General features: G+C 35.9%; 1 protein-coding gene across 2 annotated transcripts in view; it reads left to right on the forward strand.

Moving 5' to 3' along the window:
* Window positions 1-14002, forward strand: part of LOC140165694 (ras-related protein Rab-23-like) — a 61239-nt gene extending 47237 nt beyond the window's left edge. For both annotated transcript variants that reach the window (XM_072188999.1, XM_072189000.1), the window contains exons 5-6: window positions 10385-10551; window positions 11894-14002. In XM_072188999.1, the coding sequence (XP_072045100.1) occupies window positions 10385-10551; window positions 11894-12036 (310 nt within the window). In that variant the 3' untranslated portion in view covers window positions 12037-14002. The remainder of the gene's footprint in view (window positions 1-10384; window positions 10552-11893) is intronic.
* The last annotated feature ends 12416 nt before the right edge of the window (window positions 14003-26418 follow it).

Raw genomic sequence — 26418 nt, forward strand, 5'->3', positions numbered from 1 at the left:
TGGAGCATTTTTCAGTTAAATGACCTTTTTTGACCCTGTGACCCTTGGATGACCTTCGACGTTGAAAAACCCCATAACTTTTGTAGCCATCTACCCAATACTGCTTGTGACTGAGTTTGGTCGAAATCCGATCAAGGATGTAGCAGAAGAAGCAAATTGTGAGAAAGAAGAAAGAAAGAACTAGATCTGGTTACAGATCTGGACCTAGCCGGGGCCGGAAATGCCAGTCTTAACTTAAAGTTTGGCCTTTGTCCGGCTATTATGAACATCTCACACCATTAATGGTGCATCACTGTAGCATGTAGGGGCTTTATCCGTCTTCCATAGGCTGAGATGCAGCTACTTTTCCGTAATTTTAAACATTTTTTTGCAAATTTGACGTTTTGACCTCCTTAATGACCTTTGACCCCAATACAAAAAAACCCTCATATACACCGCTAAAATGCATTGTTACAGTTTGAATTTAAAAAATCTACTATGCTTAGTTATGGAGATAAAAATTCTTGAACTTATTTAGCTTAAAACCGGAAATGACGTCTAAATGAAATAAAAAAAAAAAAATAAAAATACCGTGCATACACCGGTAACACTAATGCATATATGAAGTTTATGTCACTCTGGTCTGGTTACGCTTTTGAGATTTAAAAAAATGAACATATTTGATGATTTTTGGTTTTGACCGGGCGACCCCTTAATGACCTTTTGACCCCGAAACTGTAGACACCCCAAAGACCCTGGTTGGTAGCAATGCATGTGTGCTAATGACAACACTCTGCTATGTAATTTGTAAAACAGTGATTTTTGAATATTTTAGCTTTCAGACCGAAATGACCCCTTAATGACCTTTTGACCCAAATTCTGTGAATAATTTATAGGCACTGGATATAGCCGATGCATATGTGTAAGTGACATCATCGTACTATGTTATCTGTGGCAGAAGAAGCATTTTGAAGATATTTGGTTTTATACATGAAATTACCCCTTAATGACCTTTGACCCCAAATTTGTGAATATCCTATAGACACTGGATATAGCCGATGCATATATGCAAGTGACGTCATTGTAGGATGTAACATGTAGGAGAAGAAGCATTTTGAAATTTGTTGCCAGAAAGAAAGAAGAACTAGATCTGGTTACAGATCTGGACCTAGCCGGAGCCGGAAATGCCAGTCGTAAAGTTGATGGACTTCTCATACCAATAATGGTGCATCACTGTAGCATGTAGGGGCTTTATCCGTCTTCCATAGGCTGAGATATAGCTACTTTTTCGTAATTTTAAACATTTTTTGCAAATTTGACGCTTTTGACCTCCTTAAAGACCTTTGACCCCAATACAAAAAAAAACCTCACATACACCACGAAAATGCATTGTTACAGTTTAAATTAAAAAATCTGCTATGCTTAATTATGGAGATAAAAATTCTTGAAGTTATTTAGCTTAAAACAGGAAATGACGTCTAAATGAACTTTGAAAAAAAAAATAAAAATACCGTGCACACATCGGGTAACACTAATGCATATATGAAGTTTATGCAACTCTGGTCTGGTTTCGTTTTGAGATTTAAAAAAAGAACATATTTGATGATTTTTGGTTTTTGACCAAAAGCGACCCCTTAATGACATTTGACCCCAAAACTGTAGACACCCCAAAGACCCTGGTTGGTAACAATGCATGTGTGCTAATGACAGCACTCTGCTATGTAATTTGTAAAAACAGTGATTTTTTGAATATTTTTTGCTTTTAGACCGGAAATGGCCCTCTTAATGTCCTTTGACCCAAATTCTGTGAATAATTTATTGGCACTGGATATAGCCGATGCATATGTGTAAGTGACGTCATTGTAGGATGTAACATGTAGGAGAAGAAGCATTTTGAAGATATTTGGTTTTATACCGAAATGACCCTTAATGACCTTTGACCCCAAATTTGTGAATATCCTATAGACACTGGATATAGCCGATGCATATGTGCAATTGACGTCATTGTAGGATGTAACATGTAGGAGAAGAAGCATTTTGAAATTTGTTGCCAGAAGAAAGAAGAAGAAGAAGAAGAAAGATCCGATAGCATCACAAGACCTAGCCGGTGTCCCGGCTAGGTAAAGACTAGATCTGGTTACAGATCTGGACCTAGCCGGGGCCGGAAATGCCAGTCTTAACTTAAAGTTTGACCTTTGACTGGCTATTATGGACATCTCACACCATTATTGGTGCATCACTGTAGCATCTAGGGGCTTTATCCGTCTTTTCATAGGCTGAGATACAGCTACTTTTCCGTAATTTTAAACATTTTTTGCCAATTTGACGTTTTGACCTCCTTAATGACCTTTGACCCCAATATAAAAAAAACCTCATATACACCGAGAAAATGCATTGTTAGAGTTTAAAATAAAAAAATCTACTATGCTTAGTTATGGAGATAAAAATTCTTAAAGTTATTTAGCTTAAAACCGAAAATGACGTCTAAATCAACTTTGTCCAACAAAATAAAAATACCGTACACACATCGGGTAACACTTATGCATATATGAAATTTATGTCACTCTGGTCTGGTTACGCTTTTGAGATATAAAAATATGAACATATTTGATAATTTTTGGTTTTTGACCGAAGCGACCCTTAATGACCTTTGACCCCAAAACTGTAGACACCCCAAAGACCCTGGTTGGTAGCAATGCATGTGTGCTAATGACAACACTCTGCTATGTAATTTGTAAAGACAGTGATTTTTTTTAATATTTTTAGCTTTCTGACCGGAAATGACCCCTTAATGACCTTTGACCCAAATTCTGTGAATAATTTATAGGCACTGGACATAGCCGATGCATATGTGCAAGTGACGTCATTGTAGGATGTAACATGTAGGAGAAGAAGCATTTTGAAGATATTTGGTAGTATAACGGAAATGACCCCTTAATGACCTTTTGACCCCAAATTTGTGAATATCCTATAGACACTGGATATAGCCGATGCATATGTGCAAGTGACGCCATTGTAGGATGTAACATGTAGGAGAAGAAGCATTTTGAAATTTGTTGCCAGAAGAAAGAAGAAGAAGAAGAAGAAAGATCCGATAGCATCACAAGACCTAGCCGGTGTCCCGCTAGGTAAGAAAGATCCGATAGCATCACAAGACCTAGCCGGTGTCCCGGCTAGGTAAAGAATAAATGTTAAGAATGTCATAAGGATTATTGCATTTAAATTTCAGCTCAATTGGAGCATATTAAGAAACTTGACCTTTGACCCCTTTATGACCCCTTAATGACCTTAACTGAATTTTAACATATTTTTAAAATGTTAAGAATGTCATAATGATCATTGCATTTTAATTTAAGCTAAATTTGAGCATTTTGAAAAACTTGACCTTTGACCCCTTTACGACCCCTTAATGACCTTAAATAAATTTTAAAATATTTTAAACATGTTTAGAATGTCACAAGGATCATTGCATTTAAATTTCAACTCAATTGGAGCATTTTTGGTTTAAATGACCTTTTTTGACCCCAGTGACCTCTGGATGACCTTTGACGTTAAACAGCCCATAACTTTTGTAGCCAGCTACCCAATACTGCTTGTGACTGAGTTTGGTCGAAATCCGATCAAGGATGTGGCAGAAGTAGCAAATTGTGAGAAGAAAGAAAGAAAGAAAGAAGAAAGAGGAAAGAAATGGCAAGAAAGAAATAAGTTAGGCTGCACGCCTAACTTAACTAGAGCAACTGTGCCCTTTGCAAGGGCACGAGGTAAGTTAGGCGGATGACTGTGATGATCTGATCAAGCAGCAACACTCAGTGCTGTGTTGGATAGTATTAATTTTAATAAGATTGTTTCATTAATTGCCGCTTTGATAAACCTTAATCGTGGGAAAGCTGGCATTTTGAAAACTTGACCTGTGACCTCTGTATGGCCCCTTAATGACCTGAAATGAATTTTAAAATATTTAAAACATGTTAAGAATGTCATAAGGATCATTGCATTCAAATTTCAGCTCAATTGAAGCATTTTGAAAACTTGACCTTTGACCCCTTTATTGCCCCTTAATGACCTTAAATGAATTTTGAAATATTTTCAACATGTTGAAAATGTCATAAGGATCATTGCATTCAAATTTCAGCTCAATTGGAGCATTTTGGAACACTTGACCTTTGACCCCTTTATGACCCCTTAATGACCTAAAATGAATTTTAAAATGTTTGAAAAATGTTTAGAATGTCATAAGGATTATTGCATTGAAATTTCAGCTCAATTGGAACATTTTTAAAAACTTGACCTTTGACCCCTTTATTACCCCCTTAATGACCTTAAATGAATTTCAAAATATTTTTTTAATGTTTCAAATATCATAAGGATCATTGCATTTAAATTTAAGCTCAATTGGAGCATTTTGAAAAACTTGACCTTTGACCCCTTTATGGGCCCCTTAATGACCTTAAATAAATGTTTAAAATATTTTAAACATGTTTAGAATGTCATAAGGATCATTGCATTTAAATTTCAGCTCAATCGAGCATTTTCGATTAAAATGACCTTTTTGACCCCTGTGACCCCTTGGATGACCTCTGACGTTAAACAACCCATGATGTTTGTAGCCAGCTACCCAATACTGCTTGTGACCGAGTTTGGTCGAAATCCGATCCAGGATGTGGAAGTAGTAGCAAATTGTGAGAAGAAGAAGAAAGAAAGAAGAACTAGAGCAACTGTGCCCTTTGCAAGGGCACGAGGTAAGTTAGGCGGATGACTGTGACGATCTGATCCAGCAGCAACACTGTGCTGGATGGTATTAATTTTAATAAGACTGTTTCATTAATTGCCGTTTTAATATACCTTGATCGTGGAAAGCTGGCATTTTGAAAACTTGACCTTTGACCTCTGTATGACATCCTTAATGACCTTAAATGAATTTTAAAATATTTAAAACATGTTAAGAATGTCATAAGGATCATTGCATTTAAATTTCAGCTCAATTGAAACATTTTGAAAACTTGACCTTTGACCCCCTTATTGACCTTAAATGAATATCAAAATATTTTCAGCATGTTCAGAATGTCATAAGGATCATTGCCAGAGGAGGCTTAAAGGCATTCCTACAATGCACTATGATTGGGAAATTTGATCAATATAACCTAATTTTAAAGGCAAAGTCCCCATTGCCACACACACAAAATGGTCATTTTAAAACTGCAGCCAACGAGCTAATAGTTGAGACTTAGGACTGATATTTGATTTTCTTACAGGAAACATTCATATTGTCTCACTGCATTAATTTTATTCCTAAGTCTCGATGTTATGAATGTTAAATAATAGGATGAAAACACCAGATATTTGCACACAATTCCAATGCAAGGCATGATCAACTGTACCATATGTGTACAAAAGCCAGACATACAAGGTCAGAAACCCCATTGGGTTGTGGGAATGTCTTTAGACATCCTCTGGATCATTGCATTTGAATTTCAGCTCAATTGGAGCATTTTGGAACACTTGACCTTTGACCCCTTTATGACCCCTTAATGACCTTAAATGAATTTTAAAATGTTTTTAGAATGTTTAGAATGTCATAAGGATCATTGCATTTAAATTTCAGCTCAATCGGAGCATTTGGGACAACGTGACCTTTGACCCCTTTATGACCCCTTAATGACCTTAAATGAATTTTAAAATATTTTTAAATGTTTAGAATGTCTTAAGGATCATTGCATTTAAATTTCAGCTCAATTGGAGCATTTTGAAAAACTTGACCTTTGACCCCCTTTATGACCCCTTAATGACCTTCAATAAATTCTAAAATGTTTTAAACATGTTTAGAATGTCATAAGGATCATTGCATTTAAATTTCAGCTCAATCAGAGCATTTTCGGTTAAAATGACCTTTTTGACCCTGTGACCTCTTGGATGACCTCTGATGTTAAACAACCCATAACTTTTGTAGCCAGCTACCCAATACTGCTTGTGACTGAGTTTGGTCGAAATCCGATCAAGCATGTGGCAGTAGTAGCAAATTGTGAGAAAGAAGAAAGAGGAAAGAAAGAAATGGCAAGAAAGAAATAAGTTAGGCTGTCCGCCTAACTTAAAGAAATGGCAAGAAAGAAATAAGTTAGGCTGCACGCCTAACTTAACTAAACAACTGTGCCCTTTGCAAGGGCACGAGGTAAGTTAGGCGGATAATTGTGACGATCTGATCAAGCAGCAATACTGTGCTGGATAGTATTAATTTTAATAAGACTGTTTCATTAATTGCCGTTTTAATATACCTTGATCGTGGAAAGCTGGCATTTTGAAAACTTGACCTTTGACCCCCTTAATGACCTTAAATGAATTTCAAATGTCAAAGATCATTGCATTTACATTTCAGCTCAATTGAAGCATTTTGAAAACTTGACCTTTGACCCCTTTATTGCCCCTTAATGACCTGAAATGAATTTCAAAATATTTTCAACATGTTTAGAATGTCATAAGGCTAATTGCATTTAAATTTCAGCTCAATCGGAGCATTTTGGAAAACTTGACCTTTGACCCCTTTATGACCCCTTAATGACCTTAAATAAATCTTTAAATATTTTTAAAATGTATAGAATGTCATAAGGATCATTGCATATAAATATCAGCTCAATTGAAGCATTTTGAAAAACTTGACCTTTCACCCCTTTATGATCCCTAAATGACCTTAAATGAATTTTAAAATACTTTTTATATCTTGAGAATGTCATAAGGATCATTGCATTTAAATTTCAGCTCAATTGGAGCATTTTGAACAACGTGACCTTTGACCCCTTTATGGCCCCTTAAAGACCTTAAATAAATTATAAATGTTTTAAACATGGTTAGAATGTCATAAGGATCATTGCATTTAAATTTCAGCTCAATCTGAGCATTTTCGGTTAAAATGACAATGACCTTTTTTGACCCCTGTGACCCCTGGATGACCTCGGACATTAAACAACCCATAACTTTTGTAGCCAGCCACCCAATACTGCTTGTGACTGAGTTTGGTCGAAATCCGATCAAGGATGTGGGAGTAGTAGCAAATTGTGAGAAAGAAGAAGAAGAAGAAGAAACAAAGAAATGGCAAGAAAGAAATAAGTTAGGCTGCACGCCTAACTTAAAGAAGAAAGAAATGGCAAGAAAGAAATAAGTTAGGCTGCCCGCCTAACTTAATGAGAAAAGACAGAATTTGCAGAAAGTTGAGGAATTTAAGTGCGAGTTGAAAAAATAAGGAGTTACCGGTACACTTGAAAAAAAGCATGTGATAATCATGATAATAGCCTTAGGTTGTGTTTGGTAAGGTTTATTAGGAATGTTTGTACTTTTGAACTGTGGAGGGTCATTTGGAGAGTTCAAATATAGTGAGTTGTCACCTTCAAGAACATCAAACAAACTATGTTGACTGACTACGATTACGTCTAGAAGGCCTATATCTTAAATATATTTTGCTTTTATCAGATTCTAGTGAGATGTAGGGCTACTTGGGGGATGAGGTTAAGAACATTTCTTGAAGTAAGTGAATCTAGCACAATTTATTTTTATAGTTCTCACATCAATATGGACCAAACAATAAGCAGCACAAATCAAATACACAACAAAACACACAAAGATTCGATTTGAGCATTTATCCCCACTTCCCCAGCATTTTACTGTTGTCATCAAATGTGAATATCTGTTCATGATCAATTTCAGTAGAGGATGTCTTGACCATGGAGTGACATTTTGGTCTTGAAATATGTCATGTAAACTCTATCTTCAGTGACTCAAAAGTTTTTGTAATATTCAGAGGTCATTTTATGGATGTAGGCCTACGGGTATGTATTCATATGAACTGTGTGGATGTTTGATATCCTAGTGTGAACATTCTTCAAGCAATGACAGCCATTAATTATTTCTGGGTGCAGGCATTCTACTAGTCCAACTGGGGTCTAGGGTGACGTATATGCCCAGTTTCCACTGTTTTGCCCATAAATCCTTCTGAGTTTATATATTCCTTAAATCTCCTATCCCGTAAACTTAAAACACATGTTGTGTTTTTCTTCCACATTAAGGCCAAGTAAAATTTTCTTTTCGCAAAATCGATGTGAATACCCATAATTATAGCTGTTTTAGCAAATACAATAATGCCTAGAAAAAGGAGGAGGCCTTTTTTTATTTCTTGTTCTGAGAGGCCCCCTCTAACTATCACAAACCTTATAAAAGTGTATCTTGTACGTGCATTAGCAGGGCTATAGAAAGCATCTCTACAAATTTCCTAGACATATCTTTTGAAAAGCTATAACTGAATGTCAAAAAATAAAAATGAATTTGAAGAAACCTCAAAAAAAGAAGGGGGAGGGGACGTGAAACATGTTTATTTTTTTATTTGGCCTAATCAGGATAAAAATTGGGGTCCCAAAATACAAAAAATGACATGTTTCCTTGTCTTGCAACAAGCAATCTGTGACACCCACCACCGGGTACATTTGGGGCCCTGGAGGTGTCAAAAATCATGACATTTCACAAAATTGCCCTAACTCTCCCCTCCCTCCCTGCCACACACTGTTCTACAGTATATGATGACCCCTCCCAGAACCTTCTCTTGTGGGCCTAAACAAAATACACAACTATTCTATCAGTCACCCTCCACACCATATCACATCTTGTAGGCCTACACAACAATCCCTACCTCCCCAACCTCCCCCCCCGGCCCACACACACACACACACACCCCAACAGGAGCCCTCTTAATTTTGTGGGCCTAAACTATATGCCCCCACGACCACCCACCCCTACTCGCCAGCACACCATACATGCATAATATCTATTATAAAGTTGTGCACAACATGACTACAAAACTTTTAGAACTCCCAAAATCAATACTCGGTGTCTTCATTTCTGCATTTTCTGCAATTTCTGTTGATTCTGTCTTTTCTGTCATTTCTGCTTTCTGTCTTTTACACCTGCCGGTAAATGTAAGGCATTTTCAGCCAGTTACAGGAATTTGTATAGTATATGCATATTCTACTTTCACTTTCTAAAGAGAATGTGCACTTTACTTTTTTGACTTTGTACTTTTCAAAAAAATATGCATTTTCAAGCAGCATAAAATAAACAGGCAAACAAACACACAAACAGATAAACAAGCAAATAAAAATACACACAATAAACAAACATAAATCTATAGTAAATAAACAAGTACTTCGTCCTACATAGATCTGTATTATAAAAGTAAATATTGTGATTTTTAATGTAAAATCTGATATGCCTGTGTAGTATGTGACCCAGTCATTGGGTCTACTGGGAGGCATTTGGGGTATCATTGCTGGGTCATTACCAGTGCACTGTCACATTTTGTGGTTTTTCTAACCATCCCTGTCAAGTACACTAATATGTCTTTGACAGGTTAATGTATTTACAAGCTACTACAACCATAATAATTTGTCAATGAATATTTCATAAAAGTTAAGAAATAGGTTTGAGTTGACCCCTAGCAATTCCCATAGCAAGACTAGTGGTGATTAAGATTAGTTCATTTTTATCAAGATTTATCAAGATAAGTTCCGTTTCTTAACTTTTTCTGAACTATATTGGTTCCTAGTGACAGGGGTAGTGTGGATTTTAAATAGAATAGCCCAGTTCATCTAAATTCAGATTTGTGCATTTTTGAAACAAGCTGAAGCAGACAAATAACAAACATGAAAGCAATCTGACAAAATCAAAAACGTAAATTAGACATCAAAATGAAGGTAGAATAAAAGTATGTCTGTGATTCGGCATGTTATTGTTACATCACTAGTCTAGCGAAGGCCATCATCAGAGTGATGGTACTTGATCCATCCTTCTGGTTGATTGGTCACCAACAGAGGGCGCACTAGCTCCCAGAAATGGATCATATACTTGACCGAGAAAATGTGCCCCTTCATCTCTGTTGATGGCATTTAACCAAGATGGCCGAGGTCAGGTCAGTAAATATTTTGGGTTTTGACAAGGAGAGCATTCCGTAAGTTATAGCACACAAACCAAATGAATTTCTTCAAGGAAATATTTTGTACTTACCCCCTTATAGTCCCACCTTGGAGTAAAGTCCCACCCCCAAATTGTCGAAAAATTTCAGAAGTTAAAAATGTTTTTTTGTGTGTGTTTTTTTTAAGTTATTTATTTTTTCGGCTTTGGAGTATCCCTGGACCTAGACCTAAATGCTAGGATCATTCATGGTTAATTAAAAAAAATATATATATTGTAGGCCTATGTGTTTCAAAATGCATTGAAATTTTTTTTTTTTTTTTTTTTTGAAATTGGAGTATAGTCCCACCCCCCAATTATGAAAAATGTTCACCCAAAAACGGGGTGGGACTATACTCGCGTCAATACGGTAATAGGCCTTTGAGTTATTAACAGATTCTTTATTTCTTTGACTGTACAGGGAAGAAGCTGAAGCACTAGCTAAGAGATTAAAGGTGCGATTTTATAGAACGTCCGTCAAAGAAAACCTTAATGTAGATGATGTATTTAAATATCTAACGGAAAAATACATACAGAAATTACAAGCTACAGATGTAGAAGAAAACGCAACAACAAATGCTAAAATTGGTAAGTTTTGAAATTGATATAGATTTCACTGTCTGTTTAGCTGCTACCATTATACCTGACGCTAATGAGCCTTTAACTTGGGAGTTGACACTATGGACCACAATGGCCTCATTACAGTGGCATAGTTCAATAACCTCAATTAAACAATCATGGTGCAAAATTTGACCTCAAGTTGCAGAGTATGAGTTCTTGTACTCAAATTTTCCGCAAATTCAAAAGTTTGGATTCTGTGTCTTGATTCTTACAAGTCAATTTTCAGGAATAATTTGCAGAATTGAATGACTTGTCTGCAAAGTAGATAAATAGTAATAATCATAATGAATTTGGAAGAATCAACTTTGAATGAATTGATTTATAGATTTCCAAAGTGATGTTTTTTCTTCTTTTTTTCCCTTTTGTATTTCATATTGTTGAACTAAATTATAAACTAACACAATTATATCCCATGCATGAATTCCAGGGTAAACTTGGGCTCAAGCCCTACATACACACCCAACATTTGCTTGATTGTCATCAATTGTGAACAAGAATAATAAAGCATCACTTAACACCTTTGAAATGGTGATTGTCACAATTGTTTTCCCATTATCAGTCAGAACAGTTGTCTATAATTGATATTCTGAACTGGCTCTCAACCAACAAGGTGTGCCGTGATGTTTGGTTTAATATGTATATGATTTGCTTGGCAGGTGTATCAAATTGATAATAAATAGTCACAATATTATTTAGATTTATGCTGATGAAAACTAATATTGATGTCTGATTAGAGCAATTGACAACATATGCCGTAACCTATCACAGGATTGTATGCTGATAATTATGGCAATGCTCCAGCGGTTTGAACGCTTACAAAGAATTGCTGGAGCTGAACATGACTCTGATACCTCCTAGTACCTTGTAGTACAAAAAAGTAAATATTCCTAGACACCAAGCTGCTAATCAAATAGCACTACCAGATTTGAATGGGATACACTACATTCAGAAAAAAAAGCACTCTATTGCTCCAATTCACGCAAGCGTCCTGGTAATGGGCGACATGCACAGTGCTTTGTGTTCTCTCATGAGCGCAAGTCTCCGCCGACCCATTCTTTGGCGCTTAATCAGCTGAGATTACCAGTTTGTTGTTATGGTTGAATCAGCCAATCAGAAGCCGACTTCCAAGTTTACGATGTGTATGCTCACCGAGGAGAAGAGAGTGCCATTCTTTTCTGAAAGCTAGTGTAACTTTCTCTTGCCTACCAAACTACTCCCAAAATGAGTTTGTGTTAATGATGTGGTTAAAATAATCGTAAAATATTTATGATACAAAGTTATTTATAATTCACTTTTCTATTATTTACAGGAATTTTCAATACAACAGCGCCCCCTAGCAGCATATCAACAGCAAATAATAACGACAGCGGCAATGACACGATACAGCTACGACCAACCAAACAAAGAACGAAGGGCAAGAAACAGTCCTTCAAGATGTGTCTATTACTTTAGTACCAGCATAGAATAGTTAGATGTATCCAGTATGTGAGTGATTCAAGTGTCAGCTGAAGCAGTGTTTATATGGCTGTCCAGGAGAACAACACACCACAGATGCTGTATTTTAAAATGGAACAGGAGTGCTATAAAAAGCTTCCAGGGGAGTTAAAAATGCTCTCAGGAGTGCTACAAAATGCTCTCAGGAGAGCCATGAAAGGCACTCAGGAGATCTATAAAGGTACTTATTAGGAGTACTAAATTGCTTGCAGGAGAGCTATAGACTCTACTCTCAGGTGTGCTACAAAAGGCTCTCAGGAGCTCTATAAAGGTACTCGGGAGTACTACAAATTGCTTGCAGGAGAGCTATAGACTCTCAGGAGTGCTACAAACGGCTCTCAGGAGAGCTACAAAAGGTACTCAAGAGCTCCATAAAAAGCTCTCACAGGAGCTATAAAATGTTCTCCTGGAGGTTTTGAGCAGAGCTGTAATAAGAACTTGAAGAATTAACAAAACATGTTTGTTCTGGCTGGATCATAGATAACCGCGCTGCTCAAGTTGAAACCCATACACCCCTATAGAAGATGTGATGGGGTGTATGGATTTCAACTGGAATAGCCCACTGTAGTTGTAATGATGTATCACTATGGACCACAATGGCCTCATCCCAATGCCATAGTTCAATAACCTCAATTAAACACTCATAGTGCAAAATTGACCTCAAGTTGCAGACTATGAGTTTTTGTACCCAAATTTCTAAGGTCATTCAATGAATGTGCAAATGTATTGGGGTTAAAGAACTTTTCTCTGATAGATGAGCATGTTGTGGATCCTAGTGTATGATTTGAGTTTATTTATGAGCTCAAGAGTAAGTGATATCAATCTTTGCTTCAAACAAACTCTGTAACAGTCTTGGTTTCCATCAATTCAATTGTGGGTAAGAGTGTTGACAATATAAAGGAGTGAAGAGACTGTTCTGTACAAATGTGACATGTGCAAGTCTGCTTGTTCAAATCAAATTTTAATTAATTGACTTTCAATTCTAACTTGCATATTTATGATTTTGATTTGTTTGTAAAATAAATCAGTGCACAATTCATCATAATTGCAGATCACTACCACTTAATATATCTTTTTTGTTCCAGCAAGGTACAACATGCCATAAACCCTTCTGGCGCATTATAAATTGAAACCCAAAATACTGAAAGGAGTGAAAATTTTGCTGGTACCAAGAGGTTATTTAAGTTTCTTACAACAAGGTTCATTTGCGAGTAAAGGACTTTAATCACTATAATAAAAGTCAAGAGATAAAGAAACCAGCTTGCCTCTGATTACTCCCCACAATCTGTTATTGGTTACTGGGGAGTAAACCATGAGGTATTCTTCTGGTGCCTTCATCAGAGAAAAGGAATTACAGAAAATGGTGAACGTCAGTACTTTTACAAGGCAAAAAGCAGTTTTCTAGGCATTGTTGACATCGTGTCTATAAGACCTAACTTTTTAGATGGCTTGTATATATGTTTGAAAATACAAAACTAACCATAGGGATAGGGTACACATCATCATAAACAAACTATCTGAGTTTGATTGGCAGGTGATGTCAGATGCAAACTAGTGGTTTTTTTTATATCTGACTTTTATTATAGACTAGCGGGAGACCCGCGCTTCGCACGGGTCCCCGCTAGTTGAGTAAACGGGAGCGGTTAGTAAACGGGAGTGTTTAGTAAACGGGAGTAAACGGTGACGATAATCATGCTGTCTTGGTGTAGATTATTCATCCAGCAATAATCAGATGTTGATAATCATGTTAGCTCGTGTCATGTAAGAAGCTAAACTTTTATTTAAGTGAATATCCAGATCTGTGATAATGTTGTTATACTCACTCAATCCCTCAGATTTATTTTGCAAATCATGTCACCCAATGACCCCTTTTTTCACCAGCTTACACCCAATGATCCCCTTTTTTTCAATAGAAATTTACACCAAATCTTTCGCGCGCATTGTGAACAAATTTAACATTTTTGTAGCAATTTCAGTTTCAAAAAGGCAAATTTTCACAAAACGTTGCCCAGAAAGTTATGTTTTACGGTTAATAACACTGAATTTTAGCGTTCTCACACATTTTCTTGGAGGCCCCCACTACTGAATAACCCCCTTTTTGACCATAATCGCCTTCGATAGACCCCTAGTGTCATACTCTGGTAGGGACAGGTACGTTACTTTCATATTCGAGTACCCCCCCTCCCGGCGCACCCTCCATCAGACACCCTCCCTCCGCGTATTGATAAGAAGCTTGTTTTGGACATCCGATAACAACTATTATAGTGTCAAAGTGGTCGCGAAATAGCTTCAATTCGGTCTTTATTTTGAATTTTTTTCAAATAGAGCCTACTCAGGGGGCCACATCCCCCCTGGGTATTATTAAGAAGTGTTTGTTTTGTTTCTGCTTCGGACAGCTGTACACTTACGTTTTAAACGATGATAACGACATTAGTGTCAAAATGGTGCTTCAATTGAGCCTTTATTTTGATTTTTTTTCAAATACTCAACCCCCCCCTTGATACCCCCTTGCGTATAAAGAAGTGTCCGTTTTGGCTTCTATTTTGGACACCTGTACACTTTAAAGCAATGACAAAACAAAAATGGTCCCCGAAATGGCTTCAATTAGGCCTACGCCTTTATTTTGATCAGGTGTTCAATTCTGAGTGGACACCACCCCCCTCCTCAGACAACCCTCTGCGGCGCCCATGACCTATAAACCCAGACGAGTACGTGTCAGGATCGTGACTTCGCCACTAATCAGCGCTGCGTGCATTGACGTGACGCTGCGTTTTGGGTCATGACCTGAGCCGTAAGGTTATTGACCTCAACGGCCTAGCAACCAACCATTTTTTTGTTATTTCCATAGTGATTGAATAGTTTTGCAAAAATGAACCTCAGATGGTTTAATGGCAATATGTACCCGATCAATGTACGAATAAATCAGAGCTGAAAGTGAAATCATCTCTGAGTCTATTCGCGAACAAGATTTAGCGACTTCCTTTTATTTATATAGATATCTGACTTTTATTATAGTTGATATGTTTTCTACTGATACCTGCTTGCCGGGCAATTCATCTCAGTCAGATGAACTTTCCTCTGCTATTAGACAGTTACAGGTGGTGCTGCAATAAATGGCAAAAATGTCACCAATAGACACCCAAGCTGTTGCATCAGCCCAAACTGTTGAATACAAGCTTTGCTAGAGACCATGTTCTCCTTGTCTTCAAAATACAGTCTCTGCACATTGTGTTGTCAAGGCACTCCCTCTGCTTTTAAACCAATAATCGCTATACTTTAACCCCATGAGAACTACCTGCCGATTGGCCAAAAAGAAGTTTTCATTATCAATTGGCCCAATCAGCAACATTGTTAGAATAATTTCATCACACAAAAATATTGGAGTGAATTATTTGCAAAGCTCCATTCTGATTGGTGATTAAAGTGAAGATATCATGTAATTGACCAATCAGAGGCAATGTTAGATCGGCAGGTAGTGCTCAGGGGTTAATACTTTAAGATACAGCTTTGATTATCTGCAACAAAAGACAAAAGTTTCTTTTTCCAGATTTAATAAGATTTTGTTAAGATCCTAAAGGTCATCCATACTGGGTTTAAGATTATTGAGTGTATAAATAGGTCTTACAAAGGTTTAATTATTTAAACTCATGTAAATATGCAAATGAACTATGTACAAGCAACAGAAATGTCTACATAAACCACCCAAGACTAAGGTTTATAATTTTGTAAATAAATAAGTTGAAAACCTGGTTACATGGGAAAATCTATGTACATTTTATAAGAGAATGCAGATTGATAGGGTTTGATACATTTGATAAGGTGTTGTATATGGTGCAGCTAAATGATTACATGTTATGTGTATGGTACTAACGAATATATGCTATTTTGTATAGATTGTAACCACAAATTTTTTGTAATGAATTTACATTAAGCCTGAACAGAAATTACTTTGTCTCCATATCCGATATCATAATCAGATCCGATATTTTATTGCGCAAAATACAAAAACAACAAAAAATATGAGGCAGAAAAGGGTAATGATATATCGATATTATACAGAATCAACTACACGTAAGCCTCATAATTTTAGTAGATGCAATAAAATTATGTGGCTTATAGCACCGAAATTTTCAAACTTTTGCATCCAAAAGTGCATAAAAACACAATTTTCGCATATCGATAAGCATTATCAGTAAGCATTAATTTAATTTCTGCCGATCCAATATTTTACCGATGACGTGTATATCGGGCGGATTTTCAGTTCAGCCTTAATTTGCAAACAACAAAGACTAAATTATCAATGTTTCTTGATGGAACATTCGAGAAAAGTTTACAAAAAATTGAAAAATATTTGTTTTACTGAAAGAGATTAGACCACAAGAGAATCGACTATGGAAAACATGGCCTTAATCTTTTATACCAGTGGTGTAGATTTAAAAGGGAGTTGCCCATTCAAGTAGCCCCATTTGAAATTCACACTCCGTGTGTGGAAGTTTAAGTCATGTAAGGGTGTGTGGTTTACAAATAGAATAACATTATGTTCATGAATAAAAGCTTTTGACCAAAGAGCATATTTATAATTGAATTTTATAAACCAAAATGGTCAGTTTTAGAAATGAACCTGCTTGCAAACCTATAGTGCTTTTGGCCGAGTGCAGTGATGTCAGTGGGTGGAGTCATCTCTTTTCCTGCATATCAATGCGGTGTCCCTAAATGAGACATGCATGTTGCTAGGCCATGGAAAATTAATTGACCTTTTTGGTAAATCCCAAAAGCCTTTGTGGGTAGACTTGAGATGTCTTCATTTGATGTCACGCTGATGTGCACATCATTTAACGAACATTTATATTGCACATTTCAAAGCTGTGAAGTGGGCAGTTACAATGTGTGCATCGGAGTAACGATGTGGGCACCTGCAAAAGCTTATGGGATTTACCAAAAAGGTTAATTGTTAATTAGGGCTTCCTCCGCTTGAAAAGTATGGTCGTCAGTTGCGAATATACTTTATTTAATTTATTATTTTTACCGTCTGTTATTGACGAAATCACATGCTTAAACTTCCGGGATAGTAGCCTCGTCCAGCGGTCAATATACAGTCAATTTGGGAGGTCAATTTCGCTGAGAAATTGCCCTTTTAAATGCATGTGGACATGAAAATTTCTGGATAAATAGAATCTCTACCAACCTTTTTCTTCTTCCAAAGGCCTCAAAGTATTTTGGGTCGGTGGATCTAAGCTATGGTCAGTCGGAGATCTTTCCAAACAAGGAATTTTCCATGGCCTTTGTAAAATTAATGCTCTTAGTTTTAAGCCGAGCCCAACAGAATTTTCACTGACATCACTTACTCGGACTCACTGGACTTGGCCAAAACCACTGTAGCATTATGTACTTTCAATCACCTTGATTTTGATGTACTCGTAGCCAGTCTTTATATGGTCATCTCAGTACTTTCATGTATCCCAAGTAATGCAACTTCTAAGTTCTCTATTTTTGCTGTGTATTTTGTAATGGTAATAATGTAGCCCATGTACTGTTTATAATTGTTTTGTATCACTGTATAATTAATGGTCAGGAATGTTTCACATCAGCATATAAAGGCCTACTGGATGAGAAATAACTTGATGATGTTTTATGCAAGTCTTAAAACCATGACAAAGATTCATAATAATCATGTCAACAAATCTAGTCAAATACTTGCTTGTATTGCTACTAAATAAGTTCTGACTTAGTTTTGACATGCTTGTTAAGTCAGTGACTGTATAAGGTATTGTTGCTCATTGCATGCAATGGCAGATGGACATGTATCTCCATGCAGATTATCAACTTCTCAGGCTAAAAAAAATGTTATGTCTCAAAGCCCACGTGCGTGTTCCTTTTTCTTAGCGTGTCCATGTCAGCTGAAATGGCAAATTCAATTTTTTGTTTTTTCAAAAAAATTTTTATAGTTTTTTACCGTAAAATCATGAAATTTTGAGACAAATTTGGAGCAAAAGTTACTTGATTTGATACTCGCATTGTTTAGGTATGAAACAATTGATATTTGTACTTCAATTGTGTAATTCAACCACAATTTCATACTGTGTACTTTTGAACACTCGAAAATGATGTCTTAATTCATAATTTTGTTTTTAAAAAAAGATCTTAAAAAAAACCCTAATTCCGCATTCGTTTTTGAAACTTCCATGGGCTTTGAGACATATCATTATTTTTTTTAGCCTAATATGTATCCTCTATAAAACAGACATTGCAGTTCAATCTTATGCAAAGCACAATAATTTGATGGATGAATACAATGTGCACTCCAGTAGCAGACACAAATAGTTGGAACACCTAAATGAATCTTTAATGCACAGTTATTCAACAATATGTTTCAGATATTAGTACTTATATAATACTTTGACTTTGTATGACAGCCATAAGTTCAACAGTAATTGCATACATCACTAAAAACATGTGATATTTTACATAGTACCTAAGTAATGTATTGGTGAGCTAATGTCAAAGGGGTAAATTTTGCGCTATTACAGCTGCAAACATTTTTTGCTTGAATTTGAATTTCGCACATTTTACATTTTTACAAACAACTGATTAAATTGACTAAATAAATATGAAAGTTTCTATTTTTGTGCAAAGATAGAACAGCATGAAAATGAATGCTGCACAAACATTACCTTTTCATACAGTACTCAACTTACATGTAATTGAGTATTGCCTTTGTTAGCATTATAATATCATGCCTTGTGTCCAAGTCTGTTTTGTATTCATGCCTCATTTCACATCTTGTTGCAATATATGGCTAATTAATTTTAAGGTCACCCCCTTAACTCTCTCCATGCGGTGTCGACTGCTAGACTATGCCATAGTCGATTTTTGATAAATAAAAATGTTATTAATCATGATGAACGCATTCAGTTGAACTCGAAATTATACTGATATTTAGTACATCAAAATACTAGTATAAAATGGTTATGAAAAAGTTTAGGCTATATAATTATATTTGTGACAGTAAAAGTAAAGTATAGGCCCTCATGAGGCTTATATTATTGAATGCAACATATCATAATGGCATAATTATAATGACACTTCAATACTGAACAATTCTAATTTTAGAATCTGCCAGTTTATTATCCGAAAAACCGACTATGGACTTTCACTTTTAAGCAGAACTTTACCCCGGGACTCACACACTGTCAATATCATACTTGTTTATCAATAAAATCTAACCACAAGACTAAGCATGGTGGTACAATACGCGCTAGATGCATACGTTCATCCACCAGCACAAAAGCGCCGCATTCCCTAGATAGTTGTGTACCATGTATAGTTATAATGGTATCAGTACGCGTCGGGAAGATTTAAACAATAACGAGATCTGGGCGACCAATCACAAGCCAGATTCATTTTAAAGATGCATTACATCATCACCAATTTTAGTTAGGCCAGAAATTGGCCTAACTCTCAAGGCAAAGTCAGTAGTCCACTTGGGAAGCTAACAAACAGAGGGCGACGGTGACTGAAAAGATCAGTTGTGAAAATCTATCAATTGTGCAGTTTTAAGCTTAAATGTAATAGCCAGAGTAGTGCACAATTGGCAAGTGGAAAATCTATCAATTGTGCACTCATTAATTAAATCAGAGTTTTAAGCTTAAATGTAATAGCCAGAGTAGTGCACAATTGGCAAGTGGACTACGGAGAAGTCTAGTCGACTGCAGACGACAAGTTTAAAAAAAAAAAAATTCAGAATTGTACATTTTCATGACCATATTTGGAATCGGCATGAAAAATGCATTAAAATGAGTACAAACAACCCTAGTATTGGTTCAAGGGTTAGCTCTTGATATTTTGAGAAAATATCTAAAAACTGTTGAGGCATATAGCTAGCATGTAGAGCATTAAACCAAAGTACTTCTGTAATTCCAATTATTCCCTGTGTGTAAACACATATAATGTAGGCCTATTCATAATTAAGTATGTACTTGATCTCAAGGATGCTACCCCAGGGGGCCACTCATATAAAAAGTTGTAAGCATGCGTGTGAACAAAAACGCGGAATATGGGTGGTTTTTTCTACTGCTACACGGGCCCGCACGGGCCCGTGTTAAGGGTCTCAAAATCATTGATTATAGCAAATAAGGGTGTCATTTTTGACACCATGTGTCCGTGCTAAGGGTAGTTAAATCTAATCACATTCCTATAGGCCTACCCCTACAATCGTCATAATAAAATATACTGCCCTAATAATGCAGGCGATAATTATGTTGAATAATGATAACTGAGTAGGCCTAAGCCTACCAAATCCAGTTAGGAAGTATCCAATTAGAGTATAATAATAAAGGAAATAAGAAACCTTGAAAGTTGATGTCTTTTACTTTTTTCTTCAAAATTGATCATGCATCCTTGCTGAGGGTTAGATTTAATCCACTTGTAATTTTGTCCTTGTTAAGGGTATGGTTAACAAACCATTATTCTTGTTAAGGGTCATTTTGAAGACACAATGGTTGTCCTTGTTAAGGGTGCTTTTCTGAAGTGCATTCACACGCATGCTTACAACTTTTATATATGAGTGGCCCCCCTGGGGATGCTACTTCAGATTTATGTGCTCATGACTAGATTATATTTTACTGGATGGGATGTGTGACTGTGATTATAAATGCTGACCTTGAAAATACACAAAATTTGACAATAAGAATACCCAGTATTTTTTCCTTGCAAAATTATAGAATTGCTAAACTGAAACATTTTGAATTCAATTTTAAAGTGACATTGTACTGTACTTTGTATGTTGATTTCAATGAATCAAATGTTATAATTGTGAGTGCAGAGGTATTCCATTCCCAAGTACTTATTTGATTAAGGATTTCCTTATCCTTTGTATATTGATATAATTATGTAAGAGCAACAATCACATTCCTGTAATAGCTACTGTGCTATTCCAGATGAAATCCATACCCCCTATGGAAGACATGATCTTAATCTTCCACACAGGGAGTGTGAATTTCAAATGAGGTTACCTGAATGGTTGATTCCATTTGAAATCTATACTCCCTGTGTGGGAGATTAAGGTCATGTCTTTCATGATGGGTGTATGGATTTCAACTGGAATAGCCCATTTATCCTGTGTCAACTAAGACAACAATTATATCTTTATGTAATGTTGGTTTTGAGATAATTCTAGATAATAACATCACTTTCATATGTGTACTGAACCCCAGGAATGAAACATTTTAAGGTGACCAAAAAACACCACCCTTTTTATTAGCCCAACTGACCCAGATTTTGTATTTTGGGATATTTTTGGTGCTAAAATCGTGCCAAATCGGCCATTTATCGATTTTGATTGAAAAAAATCCCGACCAACCGACCTTACTTGAAAAGTCTGTCCGCCTGTAAAATAGGTTCTTGGTGTATTTTTTGTTGCCTTAGTGACATTTTGAAAACAAAATTTTATGCATTTCTGTCATTCAGATAGTGCATGGTTTTGTTTATTTCTTTGCTCTGTACATTTAAATCAATAATGCCTTTATGTGTGTATAGTTGCATGAAGCTGATATGACACTAAAAAGAAAAACCTTGAGTTTGATTGAGTAATGGTTACTAATACACTGCATTACTTGGGTAATTGGTATACTACTCAGTTTGAGGGGTTGATATAAGAAGGGCCTATCTGCAATAGCTGCCTTATACATATTGGACAATTTCTGCATTCCATATTGTACATATCTAAAATTATAACAACTGGCAGCTATTGCAGATAGGGTTTTTTTGCACTAACTCCTTGATTTGTTATCTTTCTAATCAATTTCTATAGATGTTAGCAGCAATAGACTATTCCAGTTGAAATTCATGCACCTTAATCTCCCACACGGGGGTGGGGGGGGGTGGTAGCCAGGTAGCCCCATTTGAAATATACACTGTGTGGAAGATTAAGGTCATGTGTTCCATAGGGTGTATGGATTTCAACTGGAATAGTCCAATAATGAATGCTGGCTTGTACTCCACATAAGTAAAGCACAGAGTGTATGAAAAACCATAGACCATAGTCTAATTTTCTATAATCTTTGGAAAAACAGGCACCATTTAATTGTCCTTTTAACTACTCTATAGAAATTTTTGGTATGTTTTCATTTTCATAAGTGAAAGTCTGGAGGCAGCGCAAACATAAATGTGACATGATCATTGGGAATGAGTCGGATGTTGCTAATATTGTTTTTGAGATATTGGCAAAGACAGTGTATGAATTCTTTTGTTTTATATTGTTTTCAGCCATTGATAAATTGCTCATAACTCGGTAACCAGATGTACGATTTTGATGGGGTTGCATCAAAATGTAGCATTCGTAAACTGCCAGAAAATGATTAAAAAACTGCTGACATGCGACTCATTCCCCTTGATTATGTCACAAATGTCTTTGGTCTTTACAGCAGTGTATGAGACTGGAGGAATCCCTAGGGACATGAGATCCAAAATGAGTGATTGAGGAACTTGTCAGGAAAGGGCAAACATGTAAATGGAGGTACTGATATTACAATGAATCAAAGAATATTTTGATGTAAAAGTTATAAATAATTTATGTATTCCAATAATGTATTCCAAAGTAGTGTATTCCTGTATTTTATTTCTGATACTATATAGTTCTAGTGTGCTGTTGTCCGTCCTCATTTAGTTTTGTTACAAATATAATAACATTTCAGTTTATCTATGTAACTTATTGTATTTCTTACAAGTTGGTATTAGGCTATACTATTTAAATGCCATACTCCTGTGGAAGATTTAAGAAAAAAATTTCCACAGTGGCAATATTTTTTTTGAAATGGAATCGGATAGGGTTAATTATTTTGAAACCCATACTTACCCTGTTTATGGCTTTATCTATATCTTCCACAACTGGAGTGAATATTTGAAAAGGAAGATATGTAATTGTCTAATTCTATTTGAATATTCCCTCTGTGGAAGACTTGAGCTCTTAATCTTCCACAGGGGAAGTATGGATTTCAAATGGAATATATACCAATGCAGCTTAGTTGGGTTAATCCAAAGCAAAAAATAAACTATCCAGAAAAGAAATGTCCACTTCGCTGAAAAACTGTTGGCATTGTACTTGTTTGATCTGTCAAGGTATTATTTGAAGACCTCAGATCTATAGTGTGGTTCAGGGGGTACTACACCCTTGGCCAATTTTGTGCCTATTTTTGCATTTTTCTCACAAATTAAAGCGCATTGGTGACAAGTAAGATATGTATATTATAGGGGCAAGGACTCCAACTACTGCAATGCAAATTCAGCAACTCCAGGCAAGTAGTTATTGATTTATTGATCAAATATTGGTTTTCCCTCATTTTTTTTTTTTTTAACTCCACAACTGTTGTCTGTACTGAAATAAAATTTCCATTGCAGTAGTTGTAGTCCTTGCCCCTGTAATATACATATCTTACTTGTCATCAATGCGCTATAATTTTTGAGAAAAAATGCAAAAATAGGCACAAAATTGGGCAGGGGTGTAGTACCCCTTAAAGTCACATTGAGTGCATTTCGAGGTAAATGGCAAAGAAGGTTGTTTTGTCCATGTAGTTTCAATGCAACGAGGTGGTTTTGTCCATGCAGTTTCAATGTTCTACCACATTATTTCACTATGAAATTTGCATGGAGGGTGTAGATACCCCCCCCCCTTGTAGTAAAAACTAAAACTAACTCATTTTTCATGATTTTGTGAAGTTTTACCCCCTTTTAGTTCCAAGGTCTTCATTTCAGTATAATTGTTTGAGATTTCTTCCCCAATTAGTATTTTTCGTAACAGATTTATATATCAATGTTTATCAGTGTATTGTTTGTGTGCTTTATATTATGTAGATGACATAACCTGTACGTTTTATATTTTGTTATACCATTACTATCATGATATGTTTGGGCTTGTTGGTTCATATTACTTTCGTTTTCATTTAGTATTATTTTTTTTAAATATTGGTTACACATGAATGGTAAGGGAACAACCCAAAAGTTTGATGAAGCCCTATAAACTTTTGGGTTGTTCCCTAATGATATGATTACATAAATCATGGGTTGATTTCATGGGCTATTCCACTGACAATCTGCCTCCCCAGGTGGAAGACCTAAGAAAAGTCTTTTCCAGAGGGGGTATGTTTTTCAAATGGAATTGTGTAGGGTTAATTATGTTGAAACCAACTCCCTTTGTATGGCTTTAGCTATATATCGTCGACAACTGGAGTATTTCAAATTGAATTAGTTACTTAACAATCACATATATAAAACCCATACTTCCACTGCATAGGGTTTACAATGTATTCTGGAAAAGAAATATTTCAAGAATGTTGGGTGTCACAATAATTGTTGCCTTGTGATTTTCATAAGATGCAAAATGATGGTTAGTATAGCCCATGTAAAGACAATTTACTTTTTCGTATGTTTATTTAGCTTGCCACATCAGGGTGAAAAATGGTATAGTGCAAGAAAGCCCTAAAAATATGACACCTGGCAGCTATTGCTGATAGGGTCTTGCCCTAAACCCTTGTTATAGTCAAATCAAGGGTCTGGAGCAAGAAAGCCCTATCTGCAATAGCTGCCCTATAGACATTTGACCATTTCTGTATTCTATATTGTGTACAATCTAAATGTATGACACCAGGCAGCTATTCCAGATTGGGCCTCTTTGCATTATAACCCTTGAATATGTAACAAATCCAGTCATTATATACAAAATGTGACCAATTGTTTCCTCGCATTCATAGATAACTATCCCGCTTCCATTTTAGTTCTCCAACCGTCCCTGAGGACATTAACAGTAATTATGTACATTAATTTATACCAAGTGGACGTGGTAGTATCACATCTTGTTGTGTTTGGTATGAGGTAACTTAACTCTAATGGAAATCATATATACTGATAGTTATCATATAATTGTTTTATTATGAAAGACAGAAGGATGTGTATGAAAATAGTTCAAATAGCGATTACAGGTCGTTTCAGCTTTTCAGTGGATTTCAGCTCTTTGGTTCTATAGTCCGCTTTTATTTTTGTTGTTTTCATATTGCTTCTGGTCTGCAATTACAATACAGGGTTTCATTTTTACCAGAATCAAAACAGAACTTTTCAGGATATTTCCCAAATTTAGGAATTGGGGATCTTTACATGAAATTTTTTTTTTTAAAGCATTGGAAATGTGAAAATTGGATGTCAATATTTTCATTGCCTATTAAAGAATATAACAGTTTTGAGACTAAAATTGTATTCAAATAGTTCATTTAAAGACCCATTCAGTGATCCCAGCGCAAGTGTAAAAAAATTAAAATTGTTTATAAATTGCTTAAAAGTGAAGGAGAAGTCATTCAAATTGTCATTTGGTATTTCTGAAATGACAAATTTGGCAAAAAACGAAGAAAACAGCAGTACTGACGGTTGAAGCCCCATTCAAATACATGCAGCTAATTTAGATACTGTCAGTATCTAAATTACAGATTCGTGTAAAATGTCTTATTTTATCTTAAATACACGGCTTTCAGTTAAACCACTCGCAGGCAATGTTAGCACATCTATGACAATGACAAAAGTACCAAATTCTGAATTTTGATCATTTTTACAATCGTCCGGATGAGCAAATCACTGAATGGGCCTTTAAGTGATGCAATGTTAATGTTTTTTCTCCTAGACCCTCAATATGCAAACTGGTATACTTCCACAGGACCCTGGCCCTGCTGAATGCTCGGTCTTAGAGGAACTTTCAAAAAATTATGTTACATCTGTGCACCAAGCTTTTAAACCATGTACCAGGAGCAAACTTGAGAGACAAATGAGTTTGCTAGTAAAGATTTAAATTGGGGGGTAATTAACGTTGATTGTAACCAGGTTGTTTTTACAGCAGATAAATAATATACAAATATTGTACAGTGTATGAAATGAGAAAAATCTTTCAATAAAATAATGAATTACATTGTTTAGTGTTAATGTATTGAATATGTGCAGCTCTGATTTCAAAGGGTTGCGAAAATGAGATTTTGATGTCAAAATTTTCAGAAACATGAGCACTTTCCAATAAACACATAGAAGTAACTCCATTTAGCACCTCACTGAAATCAATGGCCAGTGAAACAGACTTAACCAGAGCCGTAGCCAGGGGGTGTGGGGTGTGGTGCACCCCCCATTTGCAAAAGTATACCAAAAGTCCAAAAATTTAAGAATTTGCGAGCGTAGCAAGCCAAAAAATTGATTTTTAAAAATCCTTTTTTCACAAAATTGCCCCCCCCCCTGGAAAAAAGTCGACCCGACTTTTTCAAAATCAGCACCCCACACAAAAAAATTCCTGGATACAGGCCTGGACTTAACTACACA

The sequence above is a fragment of the Amphiura filiformis genome, chromosome 12 (genome assembly GCF_039555335.1).
Source record: "Amphiura filiformis chromosome 12, Afil_fr2py, whole genome shotgun sequence".
NCBI lineage: Eukaryota > Metazoa > Echinodermata > Ophiuroidea > Amphilepidida > Amphiuridae > Amphiura > Amphiura filiformis.